General features: G+C 51.9%; 1 protein-coding gene across 1 annotated transcript; it reads right to left on the bottom strand.

The window, feature by feature from the left end:
- Positions 1-165: 165 nt before the first annotated feature.
- TRAM2 (translocation associated membrane protein 2) lies at positions 166-12,821 on the bottom strand. The gene is made up of 11 exons (XM_015859799.2): positions 12,531-12,821; positions 8,657-8,720; positions 7,806-7,915; positions 7,463-7,579; positions 6,812-6,870; positions 6,286-6,370; positions 6,116-6,186; positions 5,663-5,767; positions 5,156-5,314; positions 4,453-4,616; positions 166-4,226 (listed from the first exon to the last, which is right to left on the bottom strand). The coding sequence occupies exons 1-11, from the start codon at positions 12,648-12,650 to the stop codon at positions 4,153-4,155; spliced, it is 1,128 nt and encodes a 375-aa protein (XP_015715285.1). The 5' UTR covers positions 12,651-12,821; the 3' UTR covers positions 166-4,152.
- Between the last annotated feature and the right edge of the window lie 545 nt (positions 12,822-13,366).

Raw genomic sequence — 13,366 nt, 5'->3', positions numbered from 1 at the left:
TGTGCTGCAGACATGGGAAATTCAAGAATATGAGCCCCAGCTGTGGGGAATATGAGGACCAAAGGTACAGATACATCTAGTATGGCAGGAAGGAGAGGAGCACGACCCATCCCAGCCTGCTCTGTAAACTTAGCAGCATGGTAAAGTGTCAGCAAGCAGCAGCAATGGAAGAATCTATGCCTTTTATTTATTTATTTCAGAAAATACTTCTGTTGAGTTTATCACAAGAGTCATTGAACAATAAATGACCACGAACGTAAACCGTACAAAAAAATATTCACGTGACAGGAAGAACGAAACAAACAAGATATGGATAAAATATTGGAGACTGACACTTCCCCACCACCCCTCTCCAAAGCTCAAAACTATGCAATATGGAAAAACAAACGTTTTCCTCGAGTTCCTTTTGCTGAAGTTTTGGTCCATGGAGCTCAACATACCTGAAGGAAAGCTACGTGCCTCTGCCTGGCTTTCATAACAGCCACCCTTACCTCTCTGCCAGCAAAACCCCCACCCACAGCCCCGAGGCTACGTAACAAACTTCACAGCTTGAGTACAAAGCCTGCCAAACAAACCTTTTACTACACGCTCACAAAGCTTCCAGGAAGGCTGTAAATCAGACCCCAAAATCTCCACCTACTGTTGGCGCATGTCACGGTCCATCTACCAAGACTTCATCCAAGGCAAGAAGCAGCTGTTGCTGCAAATCCCCATGCACTGCAGCAATGCTGGGGTGCCCACAGGCCTTGGGAATAACTTGGGGGTCAGAGGAAGATCCTTCTCCCCTCCAACAGGGAAGCATATCAGAAATACATCTTAAAACAATGAGATAAGGGTAAGGGGTCCTACAGGGTAACTGGAACTTGTCGTTACCACTAACTCAAACATGAGTAAGAAGAATCCTAAACAAAAACAAACAAACAAACAAAAAACATAACTGTAATGCCCCACAAAGTAAGAGTCACTCAAAAATTATATGTGAAATGCTACATCTGTTCTTCTTCAACCCTCTTCCCAAGCCCGTCCCTCAACCCTCAGCGACAAAAAGAGAGAACTACTGCCAGTATTTCAAAGGTTTCTAGGCCGGGACAGGAGAACACTACGCTGCACACTAAAAATCACAGACTACTCAGTCCCAACCTTACGCTGGTAACAGACGTTGATGACAGAATCAGCCTCAAGCCCACAGGAAGGGCATGGAGCAAGCAATAATTACACAAAGTAGGAACGTGCATAGTCTCTACCAGTTTCTGCACTGTGGCAGACAAGAGCTCCTGCTTCGGGTTGAGTTTGTTGGTGTGGTTGTGGTTTGGTTTTTTTGCAGAAGACACGGGGCTTGATAAGATGGGATGCAAGAAGAGCATCCACTCGATGACAGAGGGCTCTCAGCATCTTTGAACACAAAGCAGTCAAGGGGAGACTGACCACTAACTGTTTGCAGTGAAAGTTCTTTGGGCTAAAATGAAGGCTTGGTCTGCTGAGAAATGCTGTGGACATGAAAGCAGTTACTGCAGAGATGGTGTTTGTTCTAATAACCAGAGACAGAAGCAGCTTGGGGCAGCCCCTACAATGGGCGGCAGATTGGGAACCTCGGGGATGAGAGTTCTCATTGCCTTATAGCAAATGCTCAGCACTAAATAACCAACAGAAGTCATGCCACGCTTGGGCATAACAGGAGAAGGATGGGGATTTCAGAGGATTAAAGACAGAGGAGGGCAAAAAAAGAACATCATCTCTGGGCTTAAGAAAAGAAACAACAACAAACAGAAAGAAATATTTCCAAAACAAACTGTCCCTTTTACTGGTAGCTCTATCAAAATACAAAAAAAAAATAAAATCTAAACAACAAAAAAATACATAAAAGTAGCATATGTTGTACATATGTCATAAGGAGGAAGGGTGTTCAGCTGCTGCTATAGTACACAGATCAAGCATACGAGATGCTACATGGCAACACAAGGCACTTGGGATACAACGCATAATTAGCTACTCTATGAAGACACAGGATTGTGCAAGTGGAAAAGCTGCCTGAAGCGAAGCAGGCAGGAAGAGGAATTATTCAGCAGCCAGTTTCTGAGGGGACTGCATGTGTCATCTGTTAACAGAGCCAATCCTCAGCTGTTGTGAGGCGCCGGCTTCAAAATCTCCTCCCTCAGTTCCCCTCAAAATGAGGGGATCCTTCTCCCAGACTCTTGCTGCCATTTTGTTTGACACTCAGAGATCACGGGGACGGAGGAACAAGTGGAATCTGACCAACTGTACTCATATCCCTACACATTTTCTCCCTCCTGTGCCCAGCATTAGCTGAGGCTTTGCAAGGAAAGGAGGAAGGAAGAAAAGACTTTGACAAAAAGAGGGGTGGGAAAGCAACTCCATTCAAAGAGTGGCAGATAAACAACTGTCTCTCGTTCTCCAGAAGATAAAAGATACAAAAGACAACTATGCCAGCCTCACTGCAAAAAGCCCAAGCTAGAATCATGCCTGGAGGGGCTGAGCAAGTGACATGCCATGAGACCACACATCCCGTCACCCATGAGGAAGGTGGGCTTCCATCCCGCCTTGCACATCAAAGAGTGGCCAGGCTCTCCTCAACCCCACACACTGGGCGTTACAGCTGACTTTGCTGCACAAAAGGCACCAACAGCAAAGCCTGCCTATAGAAACCACCCCAGAGAAGAGCTATGGGTTGAGAAGCAAATCCAAATCCAGACTGGTGCACAGACCCCAAGCAAGCCCACTGACCTGTGAAACCCTTGGGCAGGAGGTGCTGCCCACCAGGGGAGTGAGCCAAGGGGGCTTCCCCCAAACCTCAGGTCAGGGAGCTGCAAGAGGGAGAGTGGTCTGTAGCAAAAGACGGCCTCTGAGGTAGATTTAAGACAACTCTATCTGCCAACAGCTATGCCTCACAGGCCTTTCCTAATGTACAAGCTACTCCTCACAGCCCTTGGCTTCCTTCCCCTTCCCTGTCATCTCATTCACAGCTCAGAAAGGGATGAAGGGGCTAGGGTTTTTGGAAGAAACCCTACATTTGATAGCACCTTGGGTGGATACAAGCTATGTATCCTATGGAAAGAAAGAAGCTGGTGGCTGCAGATGGCACAGCTGGACTGGCATGGTAGGAATGAGGATGGCTATGCACAAGGGGCACAGTCCCATTAATGCAAAACCCTTTGCAGCAGCCACTTTGCTCATCTGGAGGTGGTGATGAGCCATGAACACACCAGGTCTCAGGCACACGAGGCTGACAGGAGCCAGGGCAGGGCTCAGAGAGAGGCAGGACTCAAGAATTCACCTGGACCTGAGGATGCCACTGCCCCATGACAAGGCACTATGAGCTGCAGAGCCCCAAGCTCAGCTCTCAGTGCTGGGGGGTCCAGAGGATAAAGGGGACCCAGCTGTACCAGAAAAGCTGGGGCAAGCAAAAGCTAGGATGTGGGTCCTATAGGAAGAGGGAACTCCTCTCTTTTCTCTGCTTCCTAGATCACCAAAATTAGCTGGAAGCAAGGAGCTGGGGGAACCCCAATCAACCAGAGGGAGGTAAGAAACAGCAGAGGTTCCTCCCTCAGATACCAGTCCCTATTTACAGCATCAACATCATGCAACACATGCCGAGTGCTGGCTGGAGTGCCCCAGGAGGGGAAACCATCAGCCATGAGCACCACACGGTATCTCAGAGTCCCCATGCTTTTCCCCTGGAGCCTGTTCCCATAGCTGACACATGGAGCCTTCAAACTGCCACGGCCCTGACCCAGGGGCAATCAACACAGAGGGAGGGGAGAAACGTGCTGTAGGAGCAAAAAAATATTACGGAACCATCTACAATGCATTTGTAACAGAAGTCCAAAATAACCAAACACTTATATAGAAAAAAAAAAATAATACAATTGCACGCTGATTTACGGTGAAACAGAGGAAGGCAAAACCAGGAGGCTTGGAAAAGGCTCCTACAGGGGGAAAGGAGCAGGGGAAAGGGACCTTTTTGGTTTTATTGCAAAAGGTTCAAGAGAGTAAGAAAGAAAGGGAGGAGAGTGAGACACCTCAGGCACACGACCTGCTCCCAAGCTGCTCAAGACAACCTTGTGAGGAGCGGGAGGAAGGGCTGCCCTCAGTCCTGGCACCTCACCCTCCTCCCCAGGAGCCCAGGCCTTGCTTCTAGGGTGATTTCAGCTTCTTGGTTCGTGGTGAGGTGCCGTTCTCTGCTTTTACCACTCCGTTTTCATGGTAACCTGGGGATGGAGAGAGAAAAACCTCACCCACATCATCCTGCATGGGCCAGAATCACAGAATTATAGAATGATTTGGATTGGAAGGGATCTTAAAGCCCGTCCATGGGCAGGGTCACCTCCCACAGCCCAGGCTGCTCACAGCCCCATCCAGCCTGCCTTCAGGCTCAGCAGGGATGGGGCACCCACAGCTCTCTGGGCAGCTTGTTTCACAGTGTTCCCTGCTCACCTGAATCTCTCTTGAGCGGCTTGGCCGGCTGCTTGGCGCAGGCTGCAGCCCGCTTCCGACTGCTCTGCTCATGCCAGTACTCCCGCCAGCGCCGCAGCTGGAAGTGGATGAAGCGCCACATCACCGAGGCCTGGAAGAGGCACACCAACAGCAGCACACTCATTCTGGCAGGGGTGGAGAAGAGGCAAGGCTGAGAAGAGAGGAGCCAGGCCACCATTGGCCCGGCCTTCCCCCCGCACCGTTGGCCTGGGCTCCCCTGGACAGATGGATGTTCCCTAACATCCATCCTGAACCTCCCTGCACAACTTGAAGCCATCACCTCCCATCCCATCATTGGGAGAAGACACCAACCCCCACCTCACCACAGCCTCCTTTCAGGGAGTTGTGGACAGCAATAGGGATCATCTCAATCAGCACTGCCCAAAACACCTCAGCCAGGGAACCCATCCCATCCCCTGCTTCCCATGTTAACAGACATCCAAACACATACAAGCAGATGGAAAAACTCCTTTTTCATTCACCACATCAATACACAGTTATGGGTCCACAAGGGAGAATACGTAAGTCTTTCCCTAAGGTGTCTGCTTCAGCTCATCCTTTGTAACTGGTTACTTCCTTCAACAAATATGAGGGAAAGATTTTCACAAGATATTCATGGGAAAGGATTCAAAGAGGGAACAGAAATGGTGCAGGACATTCCTACCTGAAGAGGATATGGTTGAAGAGAAAGCTGAAGAGATTCCCTTTCTCTGGCTCCAGAGCCTGGTTCTCCACACGTGGCAGCCCAAAGCCGATGACCAAGATGTAGAGGGTTAGTGTGAAGAGCTTGGTGACCACAAAGACAACAGCCCAGACGTTAAACCTGATGGAAGGCAAGTAGAGATGTGGACAAGAGCAGCCTCTGTGCCCCACGGCCGTATGAAGTGCCCCATCCTCAGCAGAATGTCACACTGCCAGCATGTACCATGGTGCAGAAGCACCTTGAAGGCATCTCCCTTAGCACATCCCCCCTTCCTGACCTGGAGATGCTCCAATGCTTAGCACAATGCAGCTCAATAACCTCTTTGCTCCCAATTCTACCCACATCATCCCAACTTCTGGAGATACACTGTGTGCTGTACTCTCAGTGTCCCCTAGTGCTGAGCTGCAAGGTGATAGTAAAAGCCCAAACGGCACTGGAGATGAAATGCCATGGCCATGGCCCACTTACAGCTTCTCATTGTTCTCATCTGTGAAGTAGACCAGCCGGGCCATGTGGAAGAAGAATTCGGCTAAATACTGCAGCAGCAAGAGGATCAGCCCCAACCGGGTTAAACTAGGAGGGAAAAGAAGAAACAAGCATCACCAGGCTGGTCAGCTTCGGTCCTTCTTCACATCCAGAATGTTTCATCCCTAAGCTGCAGTAAGCACCAGCCCAAAGCTGGACAGCTCCACAGCAGCAGACCATCAGATCGCAATGGTGAAACCCATGATCCCAAAACATCAAAGCAACAAACTGGTAGTTTATCACTCACAAAGACAGCTCTTCTACCATCCTACAGCTAGGAGTTCAACTTTCAGGCTGTTAACTTTATCCCCTCTGTCTCTCAGCCCCAGTCAAATAATTTGGGAATGAAATACCCTGCAAAAGCCCCAGCTCAACACACAGAGGTAGACGACTCACTTGAGGAGGTATGCGCCGGCGATGTGCACCAGGTAGAGCGCAATGCACTGCAGCTGGCGTGGGATGTCCTCCTGGCAAGGCAGAAAGTGGTGTTAATCCCCTCACCCTGTCCTCTCCTCCCCCCAAACCCCAAAGCCCCAAGGAGCCCGGAGCCCTTGGGCAGCTCTCACCTTGCGAACTTTTTGGAAGTAGAGCTCTGGCAATGCGTGCAGCCAGTAGGCCAGCTGGCACAGGTAGAAGAACTTCACCTGGAAGCTGAAGGCAGGGATGAGCTGTGGAACAAGTCTTGGGCACTGTGGACTCCTGTGGCCCCAAGCAATCCCCTCACTGCTCAGATGCCACTGGATTTAGGGGGCTACATTTAGCCGAGTCTGGCCTTTATCCAGATGTTTGTGCTGTGGTCTCCATGTCCCCAACAAACCTCACTCTTTCAAAACCCCAAGAAGGGAGAATTATCCCCTCTTCTTTGTTTATACCATGGAAAACAAAGAGCAAAGCAACCTACCCAACACGATGAACAACTAAACCGTGAGGAAGCCCTTCAAGAACACCCTCCCCAAAGCCCCAGAGGAGATGCCCACCCCTGACCAGGATCTCGCAGCATACTCTGTGCAGCCAGCAGCCAGCTCCCAGCCACATGGAAAACAGTATGGGGGAAGGAAGTGGTCAGCCCAAGAACAAAATGTGAGTGCTTACGGAAGATAAACATGCGGGTAGTTTTCCCACAAACTCTGGGGGTTTGATATGTATCCTTCCTGAAAAAGAGAGGCAAGCCTTCAGATAGAGGAACAAGGCAGCACGTGGTTACAAGAGGCAAGGTTAAGTCCCCTGCATGAGCCAGGACTGAGCTATCCAAGTTCAGACATGTTACCAAGTCTCTGGTTTCATGACATCCTCATGTTTGGGTAACAAAAGCTGCTTTTGAGGTTGCACAAAAGGCCCTGAGATAAGGGATAGGATTCTTTGGGGTTTGGGCAACACAAGGAGGATGCCCTGGAAACACTGGGGTGAGAGATCAGTAGTGCAGCTGCAAGAAACCATGTGCATGGTGACCTGTGGAATCATGGTCTGGGGGACTTTTCCCCACTGGCATTTCCAGCCCAACTACTATTTAGCAAAAAGGAATGCTTCTGAGGAGAAAGAGGAACAGAAAACACCTACAAAATCAACTAAATATGCATCGCATAGTTTAATTTTCCATCTGCCTGCATTCCCCTGCACTCACATTTGCACAGCTCCTGCCATAGGGGTCTGCACTGGGTTTTACAAAGAGATTTTGTTGTGGAAAATGCAGAAACCCAAAATTTCCCCCAGGAAACCCAAAGTCCAGCCATCCTCATGCCTTACCGTCACCACAACGTACAAGCACCAAATCAAGGAGGTGAAGTGGAAGGCGACCAGTTGCCCTGACTCATTGAACTTGCTGTGTTTGACTTTGGAGAGATGGAGACGCCTGTTGATTTTCTGGGATGAAGCAGAAGGAAAGGAGAAAGGAAAACGTGAGCCACCAGGTCAGCAACTCTCTTTTCTCCTGTCCTCCCTGTCTTAAGCATCACCCAAAGATGACAGCTCACACATGGCCACTCCAGCCTCTGGACCACACCACAGCCACATTTAATTGCAGCAGGACTGCATCCCATCCATGGTACTTGAAACACTCCATCTACTCAAGACACCAAATTGCACTCACATCCAGGGCGTACTCCTGCACCACTGCGTGCAAGATGATGGCAATGAAGATGTAGAAGAGGATGGTGACCAGATCCTTCAGACCGTAGTGATACTGGACCAGCTCCCCATCTGCAAAAAGACCAAACTGTGGGTAAGACCTCTCAATGCCAATGATTTCCAAGGGCTTATGGATCACTTGAAGCCTTGAGGTGGCTACAACCAACATAGCTTGTATGGGAACATGCATTTTGGAGGCAGAGAGAGGTCAAGACTATGCCAGTGGCTGCAGGGTCCCTATAGCCAGGCTCTGTACAAAAACAGACATTGAGCTAATACCTGTACCAGGGTTTATAACCACAGTATGTGATAAAATGGCAAGGCTAAAAACGAGTAAATCACTTCAGACACAGGAGAGGAAGTTGTCTGGACTCTGCTGTAGAGGAACTCAGACCACAAATCAATTTAGGAGCAGGGCGAGTCCTTCAGCCATGACTCTGAGGGCAGCCCTTCCATTTTCCCTGTGTCTGCTCCATCCTATTCTCACTGCACCGTTCTCTTCAGCTGAAGGATTACTCAGCTCCTCTCAATGAGTCACAGCATCCTGCTGCCAGGCCAGGTTTTATATTCCCCAAGTGTCTGCCCTATGCCGAGCCTCATTCTTTACCCAAACCACTTCTTATTGCCTCCAAACTGTGCTAACAGCCCTGACAGGCTGGGAGGTATGAATGAGAAGCCAAAACACAAGTAGTGTGCAGACCCTTTTTACCCCACATTTCTTACATCTGAAGACCCATCACTGGGAGGTGAGACCATGGTAGCCAGCAATAAGGATTTGGGATGTTTCCTCCCTGGGGCAGCAGCATCTCTTACCTGTTGTAGGCACACTGATGTTATACTGAGGTAAGATGAAGAGGAAGGCAGTCTTGGCTGTAACCTGTCAAAGACACACAAAGGGGGCATAAAGCAAATTTAATTGCTGAATTCATTCCTCTGCCAGCTTTTACTGTGCTGGGAAAGGGGATGTGAGGAGGACAGATGGGAAACGTGTAGGCATTGATACGGGAAGGAGACCTCCCAATGGGACCAGGTATTTGGGAAGGGGGAGGAGAAAAGAATTTGGGGTGGTTATGGAAAAAATGCATTGCCTGGCTGGCTTATGGAGATGCTCCTGGCTCTTGTAAGCCCTGCTGGTTGAACTTAATGATCTTACTGGCCTTTCCAACCTTAAAGACCCTACGAAGGCAGAAGCAAGGGTTCCTTAGCTCAGCAAACAGACACTTCTAAGCTCCCATTGAGCAGCTCGTGGATAGGCCACAGGAAGCAGAAGCTGGTGAGTGAGGCGAGGATTATTCAGAGGCACAAGACCTGCAGCTGGAAGACACTCACTGTGCTTACACTGAAATAAGACCTTCACACTAGAATTTCACAAGGGGAGTGGGATTTGCCTGCAAGGGATGAGATATCATATAGGAAGTGCTTTATGCTCAACCACATCCACCTGGCTTTGGGAAATACCCATTGAGGAGCCCCTGCTGCTCTCTGCTCCAAGACTCCAGCACCCACCCAGCACCACACCACTGCTGATGGCAACCCCTGGGCTCCAGGCTGTGCCCTGGGCACCATAGAGCAGAGCTCCATCCCCTTGCATCTCCTATAGGGATTTATGGCCACAGTGGGACTCCCTGAGACCCCCCAGCTTTGCACTGAACAGCCCCATCTCTCACAGCCTCTGATCACTGCAGAGCTGGCGGGGGAGGCTGGGGGAGCTGCAGCAGCCTTAGCTGGGAAAATATTTCCAGTGCTTGAAAAACAACTGGTAATTACAGATAAAATGCTGTCAGAAGGCTTTTTCTCCCTTGTTTTTCTTTCTTTTTTCCCCTCCCCTTTCCACCAGCCACAGTGTTTGCTGTAAAGAAAGCCATGTTGATCCACGGTAGGGATTGACACAGGCTCTATATGTAAACTGAAGGCCAAACTTTGGACCAGAGCTTCAGAAAGTAAATACCAAAAGCCCTCCTCCAAGAGCAGCCCCTCTGCTCACCTCACAGCAGGGCACCACAGCAGCATGGAAAAGTCAGCTCTGCACAAAGCCCTGCTCATGGGTAACCTTTCCAGCTCATGTATTAAATAAGCCCTTAAAATGGCATCATCTCCCCCAAATTTAATTTGCACATCCTGACTCCATCCCGTGCTCCCCAGTGTGGGCACAAGGAAGGTGGGCAGCTGCAGGCTGCTTCTGCTATCAATCCATTGAGGTGGGGTGAGGCTGTGAACTGAAGGGATGCTCAAGAAGGATTTAATGCCATTAAATCACTGTGGTTGGAAATGACCCATCAGCCATGGAAGCAGCCATCCCAGGCTGGATGTGGCTCTGGGCAGCCTGGTCCGGGGGTTGGCGACCCTGCACACAACAGGGGGGTTGAAACCAGATGATCATTGTGGTCTTTTTCAACCCAGGCCATTCTATGATCCTACAACCACCAAGTTCCCCAAGACCAACCCAAGCCACCCCCACCCTGCCCACATCCCTCAGTGCCACATCCATTGGGACACCCATATGCTCTGAAGCTGGAGATGCTCGGTGGCCTTTGAGCATCACCTTCATTGCTTGTGTTGCCTGGAATGGGGCTGCCTGGGAAAAGGTTAAAAATCCCATCCACAGAGCCCTCCCCTGCAGGAAACAGCCCTATTGTGAGCAGCACTGGGCTGCTTCCGCATGGGGAAGGTGGGAGCCTGGTGAGGAGGAGGTGGAGGAGGATGGGGAGGACATCCAGGCGTTGAAAAGGCATCCAAAGGCAGAAATGTCCAAGCTGATGCCTAAAAAAGCACAGTGGGATGGAACCAACGGGCACAGGAGCCCAGAGGGGAGACTGAAGATGAGTTAGATAAAGAAGTGAGGACCAAAAGAACCCTCTACTATGGGGAGGATGGCGATGGATGCTGCCCAACGCAGCCACCTTGGAGGAGGACACTGCAGGCAACCGGCACCAGCAGGAGACTGAAATGAAAGCTATGGGATGAAGAGACCCTTCCTCTGCTCCTAAGCCTCGTGGGGGGCTCAGCTCCTTTATAGCACTGCGGCCACCCAAACCTTACCCATGCCTGATGAACACAGCTGCAGATGGGAACCAACACAGATGGGAACCAACACAGCAACCTCACCGGGTTGCTTTGCTTTTAAAGCAAGGCAACGAAACTCGTATTGTTTGCATGAGGTTTCGGGACGGAGCGCTGCACACAGAGAGCAGCTGTGCCTTAAACCCACGTCATACAACCCATATGGGTTCCGTGCCCCCCACCAGCCGCTCGCTCCATCGGTGTGGAAAAAAAGAAGGGATTAAAAGGCCAAAAAAAAAGGCAAAAAAGAAAGAAAGCAAAGCAAAAAGGGGAGGGTAAGGGGGGGGGGGGGGTTGTGCTGCCATCGGGAGGGTATGAAGGAAATGGATTTCCTCCGGCTGCGATTTGCTGCAGAAGGAGCCTTTCCTCCTCCGCCAGGCCCCCCGGCCACCCCTTTCCCGGCTGGATTTGCTTTGAAACGTGGCACTGGGCAGAAGGGGAGGGTTTGGGTATGGGCGGGGATGGGGAGGGGGGAAGGGGGGTCCTTTTAGGTTGCAAAGAAGCGGCCCCGCATCGGCCACCCACCCGATGTGGTTCCACGTCGGGGAGGATTGGAGAGGGAGAAGGAGCTCAGTGAGGCCTCCAGCCCTGCTCACATCTCCTCCCTAAAGAGGAAATGCAGAAAGCAATTCCAATTCAAAAAGCAAGAAAGGAAGAAGTGAAGCTGGGAGGGAACAGGAGAGGCAGCACTGAGAGCCAGCATCTCAACCCCAACTGAGATTCCCATAGAAGAGTTAGGGAGAGGGGATGCTTTGCTATTAGTGGGAACCCTGGTGCTCATCCCATAGAGAAAACAGCTGGAAAGGGGGCTGGTGTTGAGAAAAAGCCCTCAAAACAGACTTCCAATGGGGGAAAATATGAACCGGGGCTTGGTTCTTTTTGCCTTCCCTCTGCATGTGGGGTGGGTGAGCGATGTGTCCCCATCCCATCCCCAGCTGTGGTGGGCACCAAGGTATGCAAGCACTGCTCCAGATTGAGACCCTTTGGCAGCCGGTGAACCCCAGTTGGGTTGGGGGAGGCCAAGGGATGGCTTGTCCCAAAAGCCAGCACATAAGTTGGGATCTTTATAGGGATTTTAGAGTAGGGGGGACCCCACTGCTGAGAGAGATGGCAAATGAATGTGGTGGCACTTGGCACCTCAAGGATGGAGGGTGTTGGTACCCCAAGGTCTAAAGGGATTGGTACCCCAAGAACAGGGGGTGCCCCAGGAATGGAGGGACATCATCCCAAAGGATGTAGAGCTCTGGTATCCCAAGAATGGACAGACCCCACCCCAATAGATGGAGGGGATTGGTACCCCAAGGACGGAGGGTACCCCAGGAATGGAGGGGCCTCATTCCAAAGGATGGAGGGGCTCTGGTGCAACAGGATGGAGGGGGTGTGCCCCACAGCTCCCCCAACCCAGAGCTGCTCATCTATAGGGGGGCCAATGGGACACCCCGTCCACTAGGGGTGCACAGAAGGGCCCCACACGGTGGGGGGGGGACAGGGGGTCGTGGGCAGGCGGTGGTGGCGGGGCTGCCCTCGGTGGGCGGAGCCAACGGGGCAGGGCACGAGTGGGTCGGACACGCGTGGGGAAGGGAAAAGGGGGGGGAGGATAGGAGGAAAAGGGGGGGGGGGTCCTCACCTCGAACATGAGCGCGATGAGCACGCTGAGCACCAGGCAGAAACCGATGTCGGCGTGGTTATGGATGAGGAACTCCTGGCTAAAGAGCGGGTGGCTCTTGGTCCGCCGCCGGAAAGCCATGGCCGCTCCCGGCAGCGCTGCTTTGGGGGACCGGGAGCCCCAACCGGAGCCGCCTCCGCCCCGCTCCAAACTTCTCCGGGCCCCGCAACAACTTCGCGGAGCTCCGCGGCCGCCCCGCGCAGGCGCCGCCCCTCCCCGAGCCTCCCCGGCACCACCCCCGGGACTCACGGCCCCACGCGTGGCCGATGAGCTGCCCCGGCACCGCGAGTGGGTGCGGGGAGACTGTAAGGGGAAAGGGGTAAGCAATGACCATCTGGATCCAACCCCCTGCTGTGTGCAGGGTCACCAACCTGCAGCCCAGGCTGCCCAGAGCCACATCCAGCCTGGCCTTGAATGCCTGCAGGGATGGGGGACATCCAAACGGTGCCAGCCGCACCTGTGTGTCCACCCGGGCTTTGTTAGAGGCAGGAGATGGAGGTTCCATTCCTGCTCCTCCTCCCAGACCAGCAGTGAGTGGCACAGCCTGTTCTGGGCAGCTCCAGTCACTCCCTGCATTGTCCAGCCCGGCCCTGGGCTCACGCTCCTTGTTCCTGCTATAGCTCAGCACGGCTCAGGTCCCTTCTGTCTCTCTGCAGAGCTGCAGGGGGGTTAATTGGTAGCAATGCAAACCAAAAGGGCTCATCGGAGGCAAATGAGCTGAAATCCTTTATTCCAGGCCAGACGGGAGCATAGGAGAACCATAGCCTGAGTGTGGTGGGATGGAGTCACAGAATCAC

Source organism: Coturnix japonica, chromosome 3, assembly GCF_001577835.2.
Source record: "Coturnix japonica isolate 7356 chromosome 3, Coturnix japonica 2.1, whole genome shotgun sequence".
Classification (NCBI taxonomy): Eukaryota; Metazoa; Chordata; class Aves; order Galliformes; family Phasianidae; genus Coturnix; species Coturnix japonica.
This window is presented reverse-complemented; position numbering and strand designations above follow the sequence as displayed.